Raw genomic sequence first — 19,260 nt, forward strand, 5'->3', positions numbered from 1 at the left:
CTCGGATATAAATGCCGAGTGAGTGAAAGCCAATGGTAGATTATTAGAGAAAACCGAAATGTCGTGTTGGCCGGCAGATCCAAGAGTAAAGCCACGGCGCAGGCCATGGAGAACATACGCAACACATGATTGATCTGAGTGGTTACGTAACAGGCGGGCAAAGTGGTCAGCTAGCAGTGTGGTGTCTGCAGAGTGTATAGGAAAGAAGCTACGTACCGAGTCAAGCGATTCAGTAGCCATTCTGCTAGGAGCGGCGGGGTGGCCGATTGGCTCCGCGCTGCTGCTGGTTGCACATGATGCATGGGTGGTCCTTGCCACACTGGCTGCAGGTGTGGGAGAAGCGGCACGACGACGAAGAACAGCGACCTCCATTGAAGTTGCGGCAGATTTCTTGGCCGTCGCTGGTATGGTTGCGACCACTGGAGGTAAATGCTGCTGGCTTCGGGACGAAAAGGACACAAACCGCCCCTGGATGGACAGTCTTACATTGAGCGCATTTTGGGTGTGCATGGCCTATGACAGCTATCTGCCATAGGTTCACGTTGATGGTGTCCAACCTCTTCGTGCCTGGTTACTGGGCCACGAGCATCCGCAGCTGGCGGTCGTACTCTAGCCACGCGCTTGGGAAGAACTGGCAGTTAGCAGTCAGGATCAACTGCTGGTACGCAATCAGTTCAGCAGTGCGGTGTAGGGCAGCAGCCGTGATAACAGACATGTATGTGGTCCATGCCTCGAGCCGGGTAGCTACATGTGTAATTATCGTGAACCTTGCGACGCACCTGCTTCGCGTCATCCGACTCAACGATATTTAGCTGGCTATCGTTATTCGGGCTGTGCACCAGCCGGAATGTTGGGCCGGAAGTGTGCAAGAATTTCAGGCAACAAACTTGAAAAATCTACGAACTCCCCTCGCAAGATACGTTCTTGCACAGCCTTGGGCACAGCTGGTGCAGGTGGCTGATCGGGTGGGTTACAGGAGCTTGGCCTGGCGTAGTGGCGGCAGCTGCCGCATTGCCTTGGCCTTGGGTGAGGAGCGGCACAATGCTCTCCGATAATAATAAAATGGCGGCCGACAAAGCCGACTACACCTCGTCCCGTACGGGAGCGCAGAGATCCGTTGAGCCCGCGTCACCTGAGCTGGCGGAGGAGGCATTGGTGCACGTCGGGCTTCTGGGCTCGCGAGCCGTGTCCGCACTGTCATGTTGCTGGTTCTCCTGGCCGGAGCAGACCTCACTACCAAGGGCTAGTTGTGCCAGCAAACGGTCCTGTAAAATACTTTTACTAAGTTTCCTTTCGGATTCAAGCCGCGCTGAGAAGGCTCGCCGCGGAGGGCTTGGCAAGGCATTGCCTTGACAGTGTCGACAGTAAGGTCAGACATGCTGAAGAAATACAGTGTCGAGGTGACACTCGGGCTGGCAGCAAAGCTACGAAAGGAAAAGAAACACTGCAAAAGAAACACTGCTGAAGCACGATCCGTTGTCTGGAAGAGCACAACAGGGCAAGCAAGATTTGTTTTTCTTTTCCGCAAAAATGGGCTGGTGCCATTTGTGATTACGCAGCAAAACAAAGCGCATGACGTCAGTCTTGAATGCAGTACAAAGCAATGCAGTGCAGTGTGTGCGCTAGTTCGGATTGTTGCTAACAAGTACTAGCACAGCTAGTACACCATTAAAACTCCACAGACTAGAGTAGGTCTATATGAACTGTGTGTTCTGAACGTCAATCCTTGAAACGAACTGGTCGAACAGTAGCGCGGGTTGACCGTCGTTCAGCTTGCGGTGACGACGTCTTGCTGTAGCTGGCACGTGAAGTGCTAACCGACGCAGACTCACTAGTACCGGTTGTTGCTGAGACCGGCTGTGACGGAACCTGAGCTGTTAAACTTGCTCCACTCTGCTCAGACAGCCCTGCATCGAACTGAGGGATTGCCGAGGACGGAGCTGGTTGCGATGGCGTTTCCACATTGCATCACCGACTTGTATCTGATACGTCATCGGACTGAGAACTGCTGAGACCACGGCTGGGGCCCACTTATCTCCTCCTTTGCCGAAAATCAAAGCCAAGACAGCTTGGCCGCACTGAAATTCCGGGGTCCCATTGCCATTCAGCAGATTTCTTCACCAGATTGTACAGAGGTACCATTATTGTTGCGAAATGAGGTATGAACCGTCGCAAGAAATTCGCCGTTCCAATGAATGATTGAAGCTCGTTAACATTCGAAGGAGCCTTAGCGTCCCGCATTGCCTCAATCTTATCCGCTGTAGGAGCCACACCAGCACTAGAAATTGTGTGACCCAGGTAGGAAATCTCATCCATCATGAAATTAAACTTACTGGGATTAAGCTTCATCCCGACCTCCTGTAGGCGACGTAGTACCCTGATCAGGTTGTTGTGATGTTCATCCTCATCCTTCCCAGTAATCAGGATGTCATCCACATAGACGATGCACCCAGGCAGATCTGCCAATATGGATTCCATTGTGCGTTGGAAAATTGCCACTGCCGAGTGAATGCCAAACGGCAATCTCACGTATTCATACAACCCCTTGTGAGTAGAGATTGTTGTGTACGGCCGAGAAGCTGGATCAAGCTCCAGTTGGTGATAGGCTTGGGAGAGATCCAATTTGGTGAATTTATCTCCCCTTGACAATTTCGCTAACATTTCCTCAATAGTAGGTAGCGGGTAGTGCTCCAAATCAGACTTGGCATTGATTGAGCGAGAGTAATCAGCACAAATTCGGATACTACCATCCGGTTTCAGTACTGGCACAGTAGGCGATGCCCATTTGGAGTGCTCAACTTTGCGAATAACTCCCTCTGCTTCCAATTTCTCCAAAGCCTTCTCGTACTTCTCCGTGATAGAGAACGGTACGGGACGCGCCTTGTGGAAAATTGGATCAGAATCATCCACTCTCAGGGTGATTTGAGCCGACCTCAGCTTGCCAACCTGAGTCGTATCGAACAGCTCCTCAAATTCCTCAATGAGAGCTCTCCTCCTACCATCCATTTGAACATGATTGACATTGACAATCTGTTTCCACGGTAGAGTAAATTGGGACAACATATCCCTGCCCAACAATGACGGACCACCATTATCCACCACACGGAGTAGTGTTGGTTTCTCCACACCATCAATGCTGACATTGAACTTCCCTTCACCAATACATTTGATTTCTGCCCCAGAAAAACCGGTCATGCGTACACTCGGTTTGGTTAAATTTGTACGAGACACCCCAAGTGACTCAAAATCATGGACAGAAATGATTGAAATGCCACTGCCCGTGTCGATTTCCATTACAACAGGAACATCATTCACAGCAATTTCCAATTTGTAGGAGGGAACAGATTTGCTCTTCAATTCGCCCTGATCCGAAATGTGGAACATTGGCATGCACTCAAGATCAAGAGATTCATGCTCACCTGCGTCATCAGTCACAACATTGTGCACCGACGCGCCTGACGTGGATTTCTGCCGACAAACACGCTCCAAGTGCCCCTTCCTGTGGCAGTGACGACACTCAGTGGCCTTGTGTTTGCACTTATCCGCCAAGTGTTGATTAGACCCACAGCGGTAGCACAATCTCTGCTCTCGAGATTGATGAGATTGACGAGAAACACCAGACTGCGGCTGCGAACGCGATTCCACTGGCCGGTGATTCACCTTGTGCACTTCCTGCTGAGAGGTCAGCTGCACGGCTGCGCGCGCCGCCGATTCCTGCGTCAAAGCTAGTTTGACGATGTCATTGAACGACTGTGCCGAAGTATCTTCTTTCGTCAATAAGAAATTTCGAGTGGATGAGCTGCTCAAGCCAGCAATAAACTGGTCTCGAAGCGCTCGATCGAGGCGATCAGCAAACTCACACCTCACAGCCAATCTCTTCAGACGAATGATGAAATCCGCAGTCGACTCATTTTCCTTCTGCTTCAACTGATGGAAATTGAACGTCGCCGAAACTTGCGAAATTGCAGGTTGAAAATACTTCCTCAAAAGATCGCAAATCTCCGACAGTTTCTTGTCAGCTACTTTCGCTGGCAGACAGAGGCTCCTCAAAATCGAGTAGACGTCCGCAGACAGCAAACTCACTAATACAGCCTTCCTTTTCTTGCTGGCAGCCAACTTGTCTGCAGCATTGGCCGAAGCAGCCACGGTTCCAATATCATTGGCAAAGAAATAGAATTCAAGTCTTTCCTCAAACTCTTCAAAGTCGCCGCCGGTAAACGGCTGAAGCGATGATATCCGAGCCATATCTTCGTCGCCAGTTGTTGTGTCCTACCCCAGGTGGGTTCTACTCGGACTCATCCAGCTCGATCACACACACACTCGAGGCCATTACAGATTTCAGTACATCTCAAACTCCATATCCGAAAAAGACCCAGCTCACGTGCGAGCATGCGCACTACATACATATGGTCCATGTCCAGGACATGACAGACAGGTATACCATGGAAAAATGTATGGAGATGCAGATCCAAAACCCAGATTTTTGAGATTAAAAGTGTATTTTTGATCCTCAATTCGGCCCAAATCTGACTTTCAAAAGCCAGCGGGACAGTTTCCGATGAATGGACTGTAAACACAATTTTGTTTAGATCAATTTTGACAGCTCTCTAATCAGTGTTAACCCGACTGCTGCATGGACGATAAGTGCTGCGAATAGTGATCATGCGCCCTGGCCTGAGTAGCTCGCTTGGCTAATTGAAAGTCTGCCGACCTGGGCCACATTATGTTGCTAAGGCATGCACAACCCCAGTCACAGCGCGCAAGTTGGTTGAGTTTGGCCGTCAGGAGGCCAGCGCAAGGTATCCGGGGCGCGGGTCTGATTCCAGCGAGGGGCAATGTGGTACCCCGCAGCGCAAGGGTAGCGTGATACCCTAAGCCAGCGTGCGTGCTGCATGAGTAGCGTGATACTCGCTGAGCGCTTTTGCTGTTGCCTAGCAACGCGTTTCTGTCTTTCCTGGGCCCCCAACGCATGTTGGGTGGCCCTGCGCATGACTGCACGTTGTCATAGCAACCTTGGAAACCTCAAGCCGGTTACCAACAAGCTAGGAATCAGACCAAGCCGCCGAATGCCCCCAAATTCCGCGTTGGTCAGCCGAATGACCTTAGTGTGGTATTCAAGCGCTTCAGCTACATGTACGTAGTTCAAATGCGTGCCCTTCGCATGTTTGTTTTCCCTTAGTGACACCGAGAAGGGTTTGAATCGCATGTAGTCGGAGCGTGCGTGCACACATGGGGTGTCCCACACCGCCATGGCATGGGGTGTCCCACACCGCCATGGCATGGGGTGTCCCACACCGCCATGGCATGGGGTGTCCCACACCGCCATGGTCTGGGGTGTCCCACACCACCATAGCATGGGGTGTCCCACACCGCTAGGTGGGAGCTATAGCACAGCAACAGAGTGGTGCAGATAACTTATCATAAGTATCAGAGGCGTGCGTGCACAGTCAGTGCTAGAACGTGAGTGCATACGTCCGCGAATGGGCGTACCAGCGTGTGCGCAGCGTGTGTACCTGCATGCATGCTTGTGCGGTGTCAGACTGTGGGTGCGTGTACGCGTGCATGCATGTGTGTGTGCATGCGTGGGTGTGTGTGCGTGCGTGTGTATGTGTCTGCGGGTGCGTGTATGTGGGTGTGGCTGTGCGCGCTTGCGCGCCTGCGGACGGCGAACAGTTACTTTCCACAGCGTACATAGTTCTTGTAGCAGGCACTTCGCCATCTGCCGAGTTTCATGATCTCGGATTCGGTGAAGCCGCTCATTGCTCCTGTGGTTGCGGCTCCGGCTCTGAGGCCGTGCAGTGAATACTGGATAGGTGGGTACCCTGCGCTGCTCAGGAGCTGACGGATTAGACGGGTGAGTCTTGGTGCAGTTAGGAACTTGCCACAGCTGTCAACGAACAGTGGTCTATTGGGCAGGTTGGGGCGTCTTGATAGATAGGTATGCATGGCTTTGACCGGGCAAACCGTTGAGTTAGTGGTTGTGAGCCGGACGGAGTGACCCTTGCCGAGTTGGTCGGTCTTGGACTTCTTGATTGTGACCTGTATTGCCTGCGGCGTGATGGAGAGGTCTTCTGTTCGGAGGCCACCGTCTGACATGGTCGTGGCGGTTGTGGAAGTGTACTCACTTGCCCGGAGACACACAAAGAAGCCCAGGCAAATAGCTGCCCATACCATGGCTCGGTCGGTCGCGTTGAGGTTAGACCGTATCAGGGCCCTGCGCATAGCTGCCATGTGGGGCAGGAGGATTGGCTTACTGGCGTTTTTAGTTCGGTTGGCCTGTGCACGTGCCACTCCTTGAACTGCGAGGTCCACTCTTCGCGACGAGAGATCTTTGCCGTTTTCTTTGGCAATTGCCCGGATCGCCGACACATACAGGCGGACGGTTGACGCGGCATGTTGACGCGCCAGGTAGGCTACAAACGCCAGCATGATGGTGTCTGTAATCACCTTGGTGCCGACTAGTTGGCAGAATTGGTGCAGTCGTTTCCAGGCTGTCGCGTATGTGGCACGTGTGGACGCTGACAGGCCTAGCCACTGGTAGGCCTGACCCTCCAACATCAGAGGGAGTAGGTGCTCTCGGGCACCGGAGATGGCGTGTCTTCTGCTGTGGGTGCCAGTCGGCGGAATCGGGCCATCTGAAACCGAGACAGAGAGTCAGCAATCGCATTGTCAGTGCCGGGGATGTGGGAGACTATGACGTGAAAGTTGTGTCGGGCAGCAATGGCAAACAAAGTGCGTACCAGCGCCATTAAGTCGGGGCACTTTGTGCGTGAGCGGAGCCAGATGTCGCATACGCTACGGTTGTCGCAGTGGAAGCGGATGCGCTTCAGATGCAGCTGCGGTGCCCATGTGGATGCTGCGGCCACGATGGCAAAGAGCTCCATCCACGCGATGGATCTCTGGGATTGGTGCCTCTGCCACCGGTGTTGGAGCCACCGGCCGGCGAAGAAAGCACCATAGCCGATGGCTCTAGATGCGTCCGTGTAGAGGTCCATATCGGCGGCGGCTGACCACGTGGGTTCTAGGAAGAAGGCGACGCCATTCCAGGCAGGGAGGAAGTCAAGCCACCACTGGATGTCTGCTTTGGCGTCTTCTGTGATTCTGATGTAATCGTTTGGATGCGGGACCGTCGTGCTGAGATCAATGAGGCGGCGCAGAAACATGCGGCCCGCAGGGACCGCCTTGCAGGCAAAGCTGAGGTGACCTATCAGGGACAACAATTCAGACTTGCGGGCGGTAGGGCGGGTATGTTGCCAAGCCTTGAGGGCAATGAGAAGGTCTTCTAACTTGTCGGATGGGAGGCGGATTTCGAAGCGCTCTGTGTCCAGCATGACACCGAGGAATGTCAGGGTTGTACTAGGGCCTTCCACCTTTTTTGGATTGACCGGGAAGCCTAAGTCGTGGCAGGCTACCAGGGCACGGTCAAGCTGGTGCTGTGCGCCGATAGAGTCCGTCGCTCCACCAAGGTACAGGTAGACTCCCTCTAATTCGAATACGGTATAATTCGAACATTCCGTGTAATTCGAACTTTTTCGTCGTACCGATCTTCTGCAAGTCACTTCAAGTCAAAATCGAATGCATAATTCGAAGTACGAAAAGTGCGCCGGTTGGATAATTCGAACCCAGTCTTCGTACAGAAGAGCTGTTTACAGTACATTGGCTATGTCCTTTGAACGCTTATTTCGAAGTGAGATTGAGTTGCAATCCTTGTAATTCGAAGTTCATTCTTTTCTCCTTCTCTAGCCAAGAGTAGCTCAAAAATCGATCGATGGTCCGCTGCAGGATCGACTATAGCGTTCAAGAAACCCACCTTCTCTCGAAATTTGATTCAAGCCCGTGCGAGGCAAATTGCAAAGGTTTGATTGAAGACGACTTCTTCCTGGTGGCTGACTCTCTTCGCGGATCTCGATGGCCTTTCTTACCGCGCCAGCTCGTGCGCGGAGATGTTGGCGCACAACAACACTATTGTCGTAAATATTGTCTATGCCTTTGCTCCACTTCCGTTCTTCAGAACGACGTGCTGCTGTCCAACGGCCTTTCATGACGCCGATTAGGCAGCGCAGTTCTTTTCCGTTGAAATTGTTTCAGGAAAGCTGCAGTGACTGACAACTTCTTCACTAGAAGATGTCAAAATGGTTTTGTGTCGATCCAGTGTTTTGATGATCCGTTGTACATGACACGTACCTATGTTTCATTGATGCAAATAAAAATGTGCAAAAAATATTCAGCAAGCGATTTCAAGCATTTTGACATACATATCAGTGCATGGGGCTGCATTTGGATAATTAGAAGTTCTGGATAATTCGAAGTCAGGGCCTGGCAATTTGAGGTTCGAATTAAAGGGAGTCTACCTGTAGTCGTCTAAGTAGTGGATGACTGGGGCTACGTCGAAGTTGTGCGACATGACCCACTGGAGGGCGTCTGCGACTTTGTTAAACAGCGACGGTGATGAGCGAAGGCCGAAGGGTAGGCATTTGTCCACGTAATATTGCCCGCGCCAGAACAGGCATAATAGTTCCCAGTCCTCTTTCCGTACTGGACAAATGCGAAATGCGTCTTGGAGGTCGACCTTCCACAGATGGCAGCCACGGCCTAGGGACCGTGCGAGATTTACGCCGTCGTCGACCGAACAGTACTGTACAGAGAATTTGTCGACAGGGATACCATCGTTCACTGAGTGGCCCTGTGGTGCTGACAGATGCATAATCAAGCGCCATTTTTGCACCGACCGTGACTTCTTGGGAACCACACCCAAACCGGAGACCTGTGTAAGTGTGAAGGGGGGCTCTTGGTAGGGACCGGCCATGCGACCTGCGGCAATTTCACGACCGATGGCAGCATCGACAATGTCAGGGTGCTCAATCGCTGATTTGAGATTACGAGAGACTCGGAAGGTACGGGGACCAGCAAACCCAATATCGAACCCGTAAGACAAAGAATGTATTACGAATGAGGCAAAAGCCGGATCAGGATGCTGACACAAAGCGTCCTGCAGGTAAGAAACGTTAATGGGGGTTACAGGCGTGTGCAAATGGATTGGCTCGTGAGCGAGGGTGCGTGTAGGAGAGATGTGAGCAGCTGGGCAGAGTGTGTGAGTGCTATTGGCCTGGGTGAGTGTAGAGTTACCGGTGAGTGACTGGAGTGACCGAGTCTCCAAGCTGGGCAACTGCGAGCTATTGGTCGCGGCTGGCGGCGGCTGGCTTTCCTGGGCATGACTTGGCGGGGTGGCTGCCAAAGCATGTGCTGCACTGGTGGCCGTAGCGACAGGCTGCGCGTTGGCAGCGGCCTTGGTTGTAGTCGCGGCAGACAGCTGGGGCGTTTGGGTGAGCGGTAGCCCCTGACCGCTGTGCCGGAAAGGGGCGTTTGGCTGCTGGCCCGTCAGACAGTGAAGCTAGGCTACGGGCGCGGGGGCAGCGAACTGTTAAATGACCTTGCCGGTTGCAGTGACGGCAGGGAGGCAGGATGGAGTTTGTAAACCACTCCGACCAGAGTTCCGGATCTGACGTGGCAAGGCTAGATTTGCTGCGTGCAGCTCTTGCACGGAACGACATGTCGAAGCCAGACCACGCACCGAATGTATAGCGTGCGGCCGCTTTCACGATTGTGCTTTGGTACTTGAATAATTCCGGACCTCTGCCGGGGTCGTGGTGGAGGGCTACTTGGGCGAAGGCTGAGAACGCCTCCAACCACGATGTCAAGTCTACAACTTTCTTTAGACGGGATGACGACGACATGGCAGATGGCACAAGGGTGATGTGGTCCCCCGTCCCCTGCAGGGTGAACCCACTGTCCGGACCCATGCTCGTATCAAAAGCCAGCTCTCCCAGTACCCTACCAAAATCAACGTACTCACGTTTGATAATCTTGTCCGTGAGATGGTCGCTGAGGGCAGGTAATGGGATGGATGGTGGACGCTCTGGGGCGAGCAAATCGCCGTCCAGGAAGAGACTCTCCTGGTCTGGTCTTAGTGCTGAAGCCAGTGAAGGCTGGACATATTCAGGCTCAGAGTCAGGCACCACAACATCACCAGAGACTGGACCAGCCCGCTGTGCTGCTGTTGCTGCTGCTACAGTTGGCTGTGCATGTGGAGGTACCACCGGTAGACCCATCGAAGTTGTCAATGACGTCATGCAGGACGCCACTGCATCTTGCACGACCCGAGAGATCTCGGCAGATTGCTGCGACGGGAACGCGAGCGACGAGTCAGGCTGGGTCGCGGCCGCGGGGCTTTGAGTGGCCGGGACTGCAGGACTAGCCCGCCGACGCGTGGTCTTTTTTTTTGCGACCTGGCTCGTAGACTTAGCTTTGTTTCTTGCCTGGGCCGACAAATGCTCATGCAGACGGCTCACCTGGGCTCTAAAATTGCCTGAGCAAGAAAGCCCCAGTTCTCGCAGTCGAGTTTCAACTCCGTCGACTTTGAGTTGGCGGAGATCGGAAAGTGATGGCACGGAGCTCATGGTGACGGCTCAGGATCTCCTGCGACTGCGGAACTTTAGAAATTTCAAATCTCGCCGAGTAATTGCAACAAGGAAGAAAGAAATTGCAAAACAGTTGGATGCACGCAGCAGCACAGCTAGCAAGAGAAAGAGCCGTGGATGGGTTTGTTCCTGTTTTTGATGGCTGTGGCCATCCGTTGGCCCAGCGGTCTCGTGTGAGTACGGTGTTTGTTCGTGCTGCCAGCTCGCGCCCGGCATTTGTTTGCGCTGGCAGCTCGGGCCCGGTGCGCGAGTGAAACCGAACCGTGACAAAGGCTTTCGCTCTTTAGTGCTATTGACTGGCTTTTCATACGATGCCTATTGATGTCTAGAGACATGCTGTCTAGCCTTCCCCTAGTACGCATTCACGGGGCTTTGTTGAAGTTCGTGCCGTGAACTGCCAAAGGGAACTGTTTGAATGGTGCTGGGGCGAGTGCGACATTACGGCGTCCCTGCAGCCGGCCTAATCGCGTTTGTCGCCACAACCGATTTTAAAAGAAAGATTCGCGGTTCGCGTGAGACTTAGCTGGAGACCGAATTTTCCGCATCCGCTGGGACGCCACCACCCTCAAAGATCAAGGCGCAGATGCAGCTCCTAAGGCCTCGGTAACACTCGGCAAGTTTGAAGCTGGACGCAGCGTCAAGCCGCAGCACTTGACGCAGACGCGGGGTCACACAGTGTTTTGTTTTTTCGCAGCTCATGACTGCCGCGGCCTGACCATTTGTCTACATCACAAAATCACCAGGGAAACTCAATGATGACACGGATTCCCACGGAAACCGGCCTTTTGCTTATTATACAAAAAAATTGTCGGACAAAGTTTTCAAATTTTTCATTGATTTTTGATGAAGACGAAAGGTCCACGCGCGTGCACGATCGTTGTTGTTTCTTTCCGAATTTGAAACCATTTTCAGTTGTAGTGTCATGGATCAGGCAAGAAAAGTCCGCATCGCAGCTGTGTTTCTCCTGACTTCGTCATACTGGTTGTCCTTTTGGGGCTCTTGACAGCAACACAACACTCACAAGTCAACAGGCTTCAGTTGGCCGATGACCCACTCGAACAACTGGTCCTTTCTCGACATCATTTTCTTCTCAGAAAACGCCTCGCTCTTCCGCCAGGTTCGGAGCAGAGCAGCCTCTGCCTCGTAGGTCCACGGACTCATCTCGAAAAAAGAGGGAACAAAACAAACCTTGAAGAGACGAATGTCGAATGACTGCCCAGCTCAACTCAAGCAACTGTCTTGAAACTAATTATTATTTTACTTGAAAGACACTGTTTTTCCGCCAAGCGTCACTTCCATCAGCGGCAACGCAGCCGATTTCCCCACGTCAGACGCAGCAGCGTCTGACGCTCAAACTTCCCGCGGTTGCGTCAGTTGCCATGGAAAAGCTCATGATTCTGACGCTGACGCAGCTTTTTGCCGTAGTGTGACCGAGGCCTAAAACGGTGAGAGGTGAGTAGATCAGACCCACCACCAAAGTGGTCAAAGACCGAAATTCCCATTCCCTGCATCCATGCATCCCTTGTGCGAGGCCACAAGTTCCCAAATTACTGTGGGTCGTAGCACGGCTGGAAAAAATCCTTCCGCTTCCAAGCAGGACTTGCACCTGGTACCCTCTGTTTCTCAATCATGGTCTTAGACCATCCCACTATGCCTGCCTGCCCTGCAATCAGTGTTAATCAATGCGAACATTAATAACATTCTTAAAACATACCCAGGGTGGTGCGAAGTAAAAAGAGAAAGAGGTCCTCTGATGAATATGTGCTTACCTCAAAGTAGGAGTGCTTCCATACCATGGTCCATCCACCACCATCGATTGACTTGTCCAACAAACAATAGGTCTGCATACCGGCATGTCGGCATACAAAAAAAACACACACACACAAACACACACACACACACACACACACACACGCACACACACACACACACACACACACACACACACACGCACGCACATACACACTCTCTCTCACACACACACACACACGCACACACACACATTCTATTGAGCCTATGCTTAAAGAGGAAGTATACCCTAAAATCAAATTTTCACCCGTTGTAGTCTTCGGGGTGCTGAGTCGAATGGTCTTGGTCCGAGGAAGCTGAGACGCTCCCTTCCTCCTTTATTCCCAATCGAACTCGCGCACTTCCACCGAAACAGGGTGACTGCGCCCTACTAGATAGGGATTTGTATGGAAAAAGTCACTAAAAACGCCGTTTCGTTCTTATAAAAGCGCGGATGACCGCGATTGGTCCATATGTTGTAGTCTTGTGGCCGCTGAGTCGACTGGTTTTGGAAAAGGCTGCGATGCAGCGTTCGGCCCTTATTCCCAATCGAACATTGTTGAGTGAGCGGTCACGTGCTCATGTGTACACCAGTCGCCTGGTCACCGTGCCTGCAGAGTACAATTTTCACATCAAGATTCAACTCAAAGGTTCAAAGCAGGGAGTCGTAAGAGGCTTTTACGACTCCCTGGTTCAAAGGTTCAGCTCGAGTGACATTAACGGGCCCAAACAGGCTGTAAATAAGCACGTGACCGCTCACTCAACCGTGTTCGATTGGGAATAAGGGCTGAATGCTGCATCGCAGCCTTTTCGGACCAAAGCCAGTCGACTCAGCGGCCAAAAGACTACAACATATGGACCAATCGCGGTCATCCGCGCTTTTATAAGAACGAAACGGGTTTTTAGTGACTTTTTCGATACAAATCCCTGTCTAGTAGGGCGTAGTCACCCAGTTTCGGTGGAAGTGCGCGAGTTCGATTGGGAATAAAGGAGGAAGGGAGCGTCTCAGCTTCCTCGGACCAAGACCATTCGACTCAGCACCCCGAAGACTACAACTGGTGAAAATTTGATTTTAGGGTATACTTCCCCTTAAACATTCTACGTCACTTATCAGTACACTAGCCCCACAGTACAGTAGTCCCACAGTACACAGTACACAGTACAGGAAATAACATTTATTGATTTATTTTTTGAAAAACGTAAAAATGTTTGCCACCTATGAGTATGAAATCAGGGGATGGCCCACGCCTGGTAAAAAACAACAACAACAATGAGGAGCTACAGTGAGAAAAAGACAGTGATAAAGGACCATCAGTGAAAAGGTATAATAAGTTAGAAAAACAGAACGAGAACAGTACACAGTACACAGTACAGAGTACACTGGTGGCAAGCTGGGTGATAACAGTAAAGACTAGCCCCATTAGCATGTAACCTGGAGCCACTAATACGATAATTTTCTCATCACACAGAATAACAGCTGGACAACCGCACATGTACATATCGTGCATGTGTTTTGGCCAGAATGCAGAGAACAGTATAATTATATGCAATGGGGTGTCATGATTTGCCTTTAGTCAATCGCATTCGGACTTGACTGTGTGCAACTCCAGGGTTCAACCTACCTGCACAGATCCACCACTGGCGCCAGCCCACTTGATCCAGGCTATACCACTTGAATTATACGTTATGGCCTGGCAACTTGGTGCCGGAGATGTTGGAGACTGTCCGACTAAAAAACACCAACACATGACGAGCAAGGTAAATAGCAATGATCACTGTCACATGCAAAAATATTGTGTAGTTTGTGTGCAATATACATGGGCTGACCTACTCGCATCCGTCGTTGAGAATAGAGAGGTTCCACACTACGTAAAGTTGAGCAACTTTACGTTAGTGGGCGGGAAAAATCTGTGAAGTCGTAAGTTTGCACTCCACTTATGGAAATTTGTCTACGTAGAGTATGTAGATAGGGCTCTGATAACGTAGCTGATCCGTAAGGGGATTGGGGTACAAATTTATGAATCTCTCCCCATGTCGATCTGGTCGTACACTGCCGCATTCGGACTTGCCAAGGGCAGCTACGTGATTTGAAACTCTGTATGACGGAACACAGATGCGCATGCAGTTTACGTAAGACTTCCGTAAATCGACTACGTTTTTTTACTAACGTAATTACGTTACGCGGAACCTTTCTATTATCAAGAATTCTTTGCAACCATTTAAAAGCGGTGCAGAGCAGAACTGCTCTTTTCGAACAACACTCGGCAATCATCCAACTCCAACTTGCAATCCTGATGCGGGCAATTTTGCCGAAACTGTGTTCCTAATACTGTACCTGTAAAAAGAAAATGAGTGGAATGATTGCATGCAGTGTACAGGATTTGGGAAAGACCAGGTCTGATCTACACCATTTCTATTAATTTTTTGTATGAAGCTGCAGCAAGCCTCATCACTAACTTTTTTTATGCATTCAGATTTCTTCTTTAAAGTACACTAGAAAGTGCACACGGGACCATAGACCATAGAGACTATTGTCCAGATTCATGAACCTAAGTTTAGGGATACTTCTTGAAATCCTCTAGGTTTATATCCATTGCTCATGCGACACTTACGCGATAAACATTGCTTCAGCGTTTTCGAGCAAGTGCCAGCGACGCAGTCAGAGTCCACATTACACTTTGCGCCATGTGGACAGAGATTCGGGCACAGCCCACCGCAATCCACGTCGGTTTCAGCTCCGTTATTGACCTGGGTACAGGCACGCAGTGGTCACATGAAAAATGCATATACAGGGCAAGATTCTCACATTGAAAATAACAGGGCAAGATTCTCACAATGTAAACTTGTTCAAACATGGGCACTCTGTTGCTAGGGGGATTCGGCTGCTATCCCAAGGGATGTGGATTTAAGACAGACGGCTGACTTTCAACATCATATGCTTTCCGCGGTAACTATAAGATGACAACAGTGCTTGTAAAGGCTACAAGTGCATGTATAGGATGTATGCGTATCCGCTGATTCTGCAAAGATCATTGAAGATTGTCCAACATGTCATTTTTGTCTATCCAGTGCAGCTGTAGATTGCGTTGCTCCCTTTCCTGTACTTTCTTACTACCCATATATACATTAACTCTAGTGAGTGATAAGTAATTTAGAACATCTCTTTATGGTTTGGCCCTCTATGGACTATACGTGAACTTTTAGATGTACTACAGTAAAACCTGTAACTAAAGACCATCGTGACTAGCGACCAGCCTGTTACTAAAGACCACCGTGACTAGCGACCAGCCTGTTACTAAAGACCACCGTGACTAGCGACCAGCCTGTTACTAAAGACCTGTAACTAAAGACCACCGTGACTAGCGACCAGCCTGTTACTAAAGACCTGTAACTAAAGACCACCGTGACTAGCGACCAGCCTGTTACTAAAGACCTGTAACTAAAGACCACCATGACTAGCGACCAGCCTGTTACTAAAGACCACTTTGCCAGGCACGGACAGTCTCACATTCATATACGATTGTGCGTTGCAACCTCTAACTAAGGACCACCTGCCACTAAAGACCGCTTTCTCTGGCTGAAGGGGTGGGCGTCAGTCACAGGTTTCACTGTATTGAGATGATGAATGATTACACTTGCCATGTAACCAAACACAACCACTACATGTAATCTGATCACATGATCGCATATCATGGGCTGGTCACATAATCGCATAGTATTAGCATGTAATACGAGTTGCTGACCAGTAGCAGAATGCCTATATCATGCCACCGAGGAAAAGTGTGACTCGCTGTCTGGGTTGAATCATGAATAAAGATAGGTTTCAAACTATTGTTAAACTTGTGAATTTTCGGAAAACGTATTTTGGCATGAGCTACCTTAAATATAGAGCAGAGGCTGATCACATGACCCTTACCCCATCACGACACCGGTAGTAGGTGTAGAGGTCATCCTTCTTTGGTGTGCCACGGAACGGGACTTCATAGAGAACTGCCTTTGTCACGCGATCCTCTTCAAAGACACGCACCTGAGTCAAAACGTTGATTCTACAGGAACAGATACGAAAGAGAGCAATAGTGATGTTTATGTGACTTCATTCTCTGCTTGTTCATACTAGGAGACTCCCTTTGATAGGCATCTATTTTCTTCTGCAGAATCCTTGAAAAATATAATATCAAGAGTACATAACCCCCCAGAGTGTGCAACGCCTGATCCAGCTCTGCATAGGGTCTTGGTCGAGCATAATCGGATCTTTGCGTCACAATACCGTACAAATCTGAGGGGAACCCGGGGAGTTGCGGTGACCCTCGGATCAAAAACAACGGTGCCCTGCTTCGACACCGGCCTTGCGCTGGTGTGCAGTGTACGCATGCCATCAGAAGATCCGCTTATGCTCGACCAAGACCCTATGCAGAGCTGGATCAGGCGTTACACACTCTGGGGGTTATGTACTCTTGATAATGTAATATCAATCAATCTTACTACCACAGTCCTTGCTTAAAGCAATGCTAGACAAGTCTCCATACGGCTGTCTGAATGTTTGACTGCGTAACCAGGGATTTCCCAGGTCATCGCAATACCGCTGAATAGCCTGGTGTCCTGCTGCACAATCGCTAGTGGTTTATACATTCTATTGATCACACAAACACACATGGTGCGTGTCTCTCTCTCTCTCTCTCTCTGAAACTATCATTGTTCATCCGTCATCATCATCCACCATCATCAATCAAATTCACTTCAGCGTACGTAGTTTCACAATTGACGGCTCCTTCGGTAAATCAGGACGGGATGAGCAGAACCCGTGTGTGTGGGGGGGGGGGGGGGGAGGAGTACACCGTCAACACACACTCACGCCCATGTACGCGCTGGTACACACACACACACACGCACACACACACGCACACACACACACACCTGTCCTGTCCTGTTGTCCTGTTGAGCCACTGCCATGAAGGTTACATGGGCCCCGGAGGGGCAGCTGAGAGAGAGGAGGAGCACACAGCCCTGTGACGATCCAGGTGATGCGGTAAGCGAAATCGGCGGGAGCAGGCGCAAACACACATGAAACCCTGACGGTCCTGAACGGTCGGACGACTACAAGTCCGCGAGCAGCAATGACGGGCGCGGCCACGTGTAGACGCAAAGCAGCGGTCACAAGCCTGGCAGTGAGCGACGTAGCACAGCGGAGAAGCAGGCAGCGGCAGGGGCGCACCGACTGCTGACTGGGGGTAAGTACACTTGTGCCTTGCCAGACCTCCACGGGACTTCAGCCAACGGCCACACTCTCCACACTGGCATGCACCTTTCTGCTCCGCAACCGGCTTCGCACGCTCAGCCTTACACTTGTGGCGTGCGCGATCACTGGGGCGTGTAAACTGTCGGTCGCAGGTGTAGCAGGTGACGGGAGGGGTATGCTGGGCATCTACCGGTGCTGAGTACGCCGAGCGCCAGGTGGAACGCGACTCGCTTTCAGCTCGCCATTCCCCCTCGAGGCCGCGAGAACGAAGGTCAGACATGATACAATCCTTCCAGCGCCGACGAGGGCCATGAGCTGGGCGACGCGACGGAAGCGTGCCAAAGAGAACTTGCTTCGGCAGCCGGTGGTCCTCCATCCGAGCAACATGCCCGAGCCATTCAAGGTGGCGGTGCTCCACCTTCGTGCGGATGGTGTCGGGATCACCCCACCTCACACGTAGTTGGTGATTGGTGATGTGGTCATCCCAGCATTCTTGGCGAGACACTCCCATGATTGAGCGGATGCATCGGTGGTGGAAGACAGAGAGCCGCTGCAAATCCCGTTGAAGAGGCGTCCAACACTCCGAACCGTACAGCAAGAGCGACAAGACACAGGCGTTGAACACACACCTCTTACACACACACACACACACACACACACACACACACACACACACACACACACACACACACACACACACACATGCATGCAAACAGAAACAAACGCACGCACAGTACATGCAATTCTGTTGAGTGCTGACCTGGAATCGCCAGTGAAGTTCCAGTGTGGTGGTTTGCAGCGAATGTAGCTGCTGTTTGATGCCAGCTGTGTGGTGGCATTGACATGCAGCATCACACCCAGTGACGTTGTATTAGAGAACTGACAGAGGAACGATGCAGATACATTGAACCCGACGCCTGAACAAACAAGAAACGCACAAGTATATGCACAAGCATATGCACACATGCATGTACATATGCAGGGAATGTCGACATGATTGGGAATGCACCGGTGTCCTAAAAGCCCAAGTTTCCATAACACCCTGCAGCACACCACACATAAGTATACATGTAGCATTCGTTGAGAGAACATGAGACCATAGCGCAGTTTTACTGACGTGAATTTTGGCCGTTGTATGATTGCGGGGGGGGGGGGGGGGGAGATAATGTTTAGAACACATGTCTAGAGATCAAAACGTTCATAGTGATGTGAATGGCAACCACTAGTTGAGGGTAATTTGCCATCGCAGAACACAATGGGTGTATATACAGTACAAACTATGCAGATGAGCTCACCATAAATCATCACAGAGCCATCAGCCTGCGTAGTGGTGTTAAACCAACCAACTGCAAGGGCAAACAGGAAGGACATGGCGACATTGATATAAAGTGACCAACAAGGCATGCACACGACACATATGACCCACTTATGGGCTATTCAGTATGAATTTGCAGGGCAAAAGAACATGGACAACATCAAACCAGTAACTCAATCACCCACGGATGTGTGGAAGTCGATCACTGCTGCCATGAACAAGTCAGCTGCATCAAATACTGTAAAAACCATATATTATAATTATTATAACGAAGTGCTAACTCTAACAAGTTAATGAGGAGAAATCTGTCGTTAAAATAGAAATCGTTATACAGAAATCGATACATATGCTGACCTATTGAGCGTTGAGAATGAGTGAGAATCGTTACCTTTGGTACACGTAAACTAGTCAATTTTGGGAAATCGTTATATATGCGCCTCGTT

The 19,260-nt window shown here is 50.7% G+C and overlaps 1 protein-coding gene across 1 annotated transcript in view; it reads right to left on the minus strand.

Moving 5' to 3' along the window:
• Positions 1-19,260, minus strand: part of LOC135810147 (uncharacterized) — a 49,892-nt gene that overhangs the window by 23,374 nt on the left and 7,258 nt on the right. The window contains exons 8-13 of the mRNA XM_065323614.1: positions 18,798-18,848; positions 18,263-18,419; positions 16,183-16,312; positions 14,879-15,014; positions 13,889-13,995; positions 12,248-12,319 (exon numbers count right to left, since the gene is read on the minus strand). Coding sequence (XP_065179686.1) covers positions 12,248-12,319; positions 13,889-13,995; positions 14,879-15,014; positions 16,183-16,312; positions 18,263-18,419; positions 18,798-18,848 — 653 coding nt within the window. The remainder of the gene's footprint in view (positions 1-12,247; positions 12,320-13,888; positions 13,996-14,878; positions 15,015-16,182; positions 16,313-18,262; positions 18,420-18,797; positions 18,849-19,260) is intronic.

This window comes from Sycon ciliatum, chromosome 2 (genome assembly GCF_964019385.1).
Source record: "Sycon ciliatum chromosome 2, ocSycCili1.1, whole genome shotgun sequence".
Classification (NCBI taxonomy): Eukaryota; Metazoa; Porifera; class Calcarea; order Leucosolenida; family Sycettidae; genus Sycon; species Sycon ciliatum.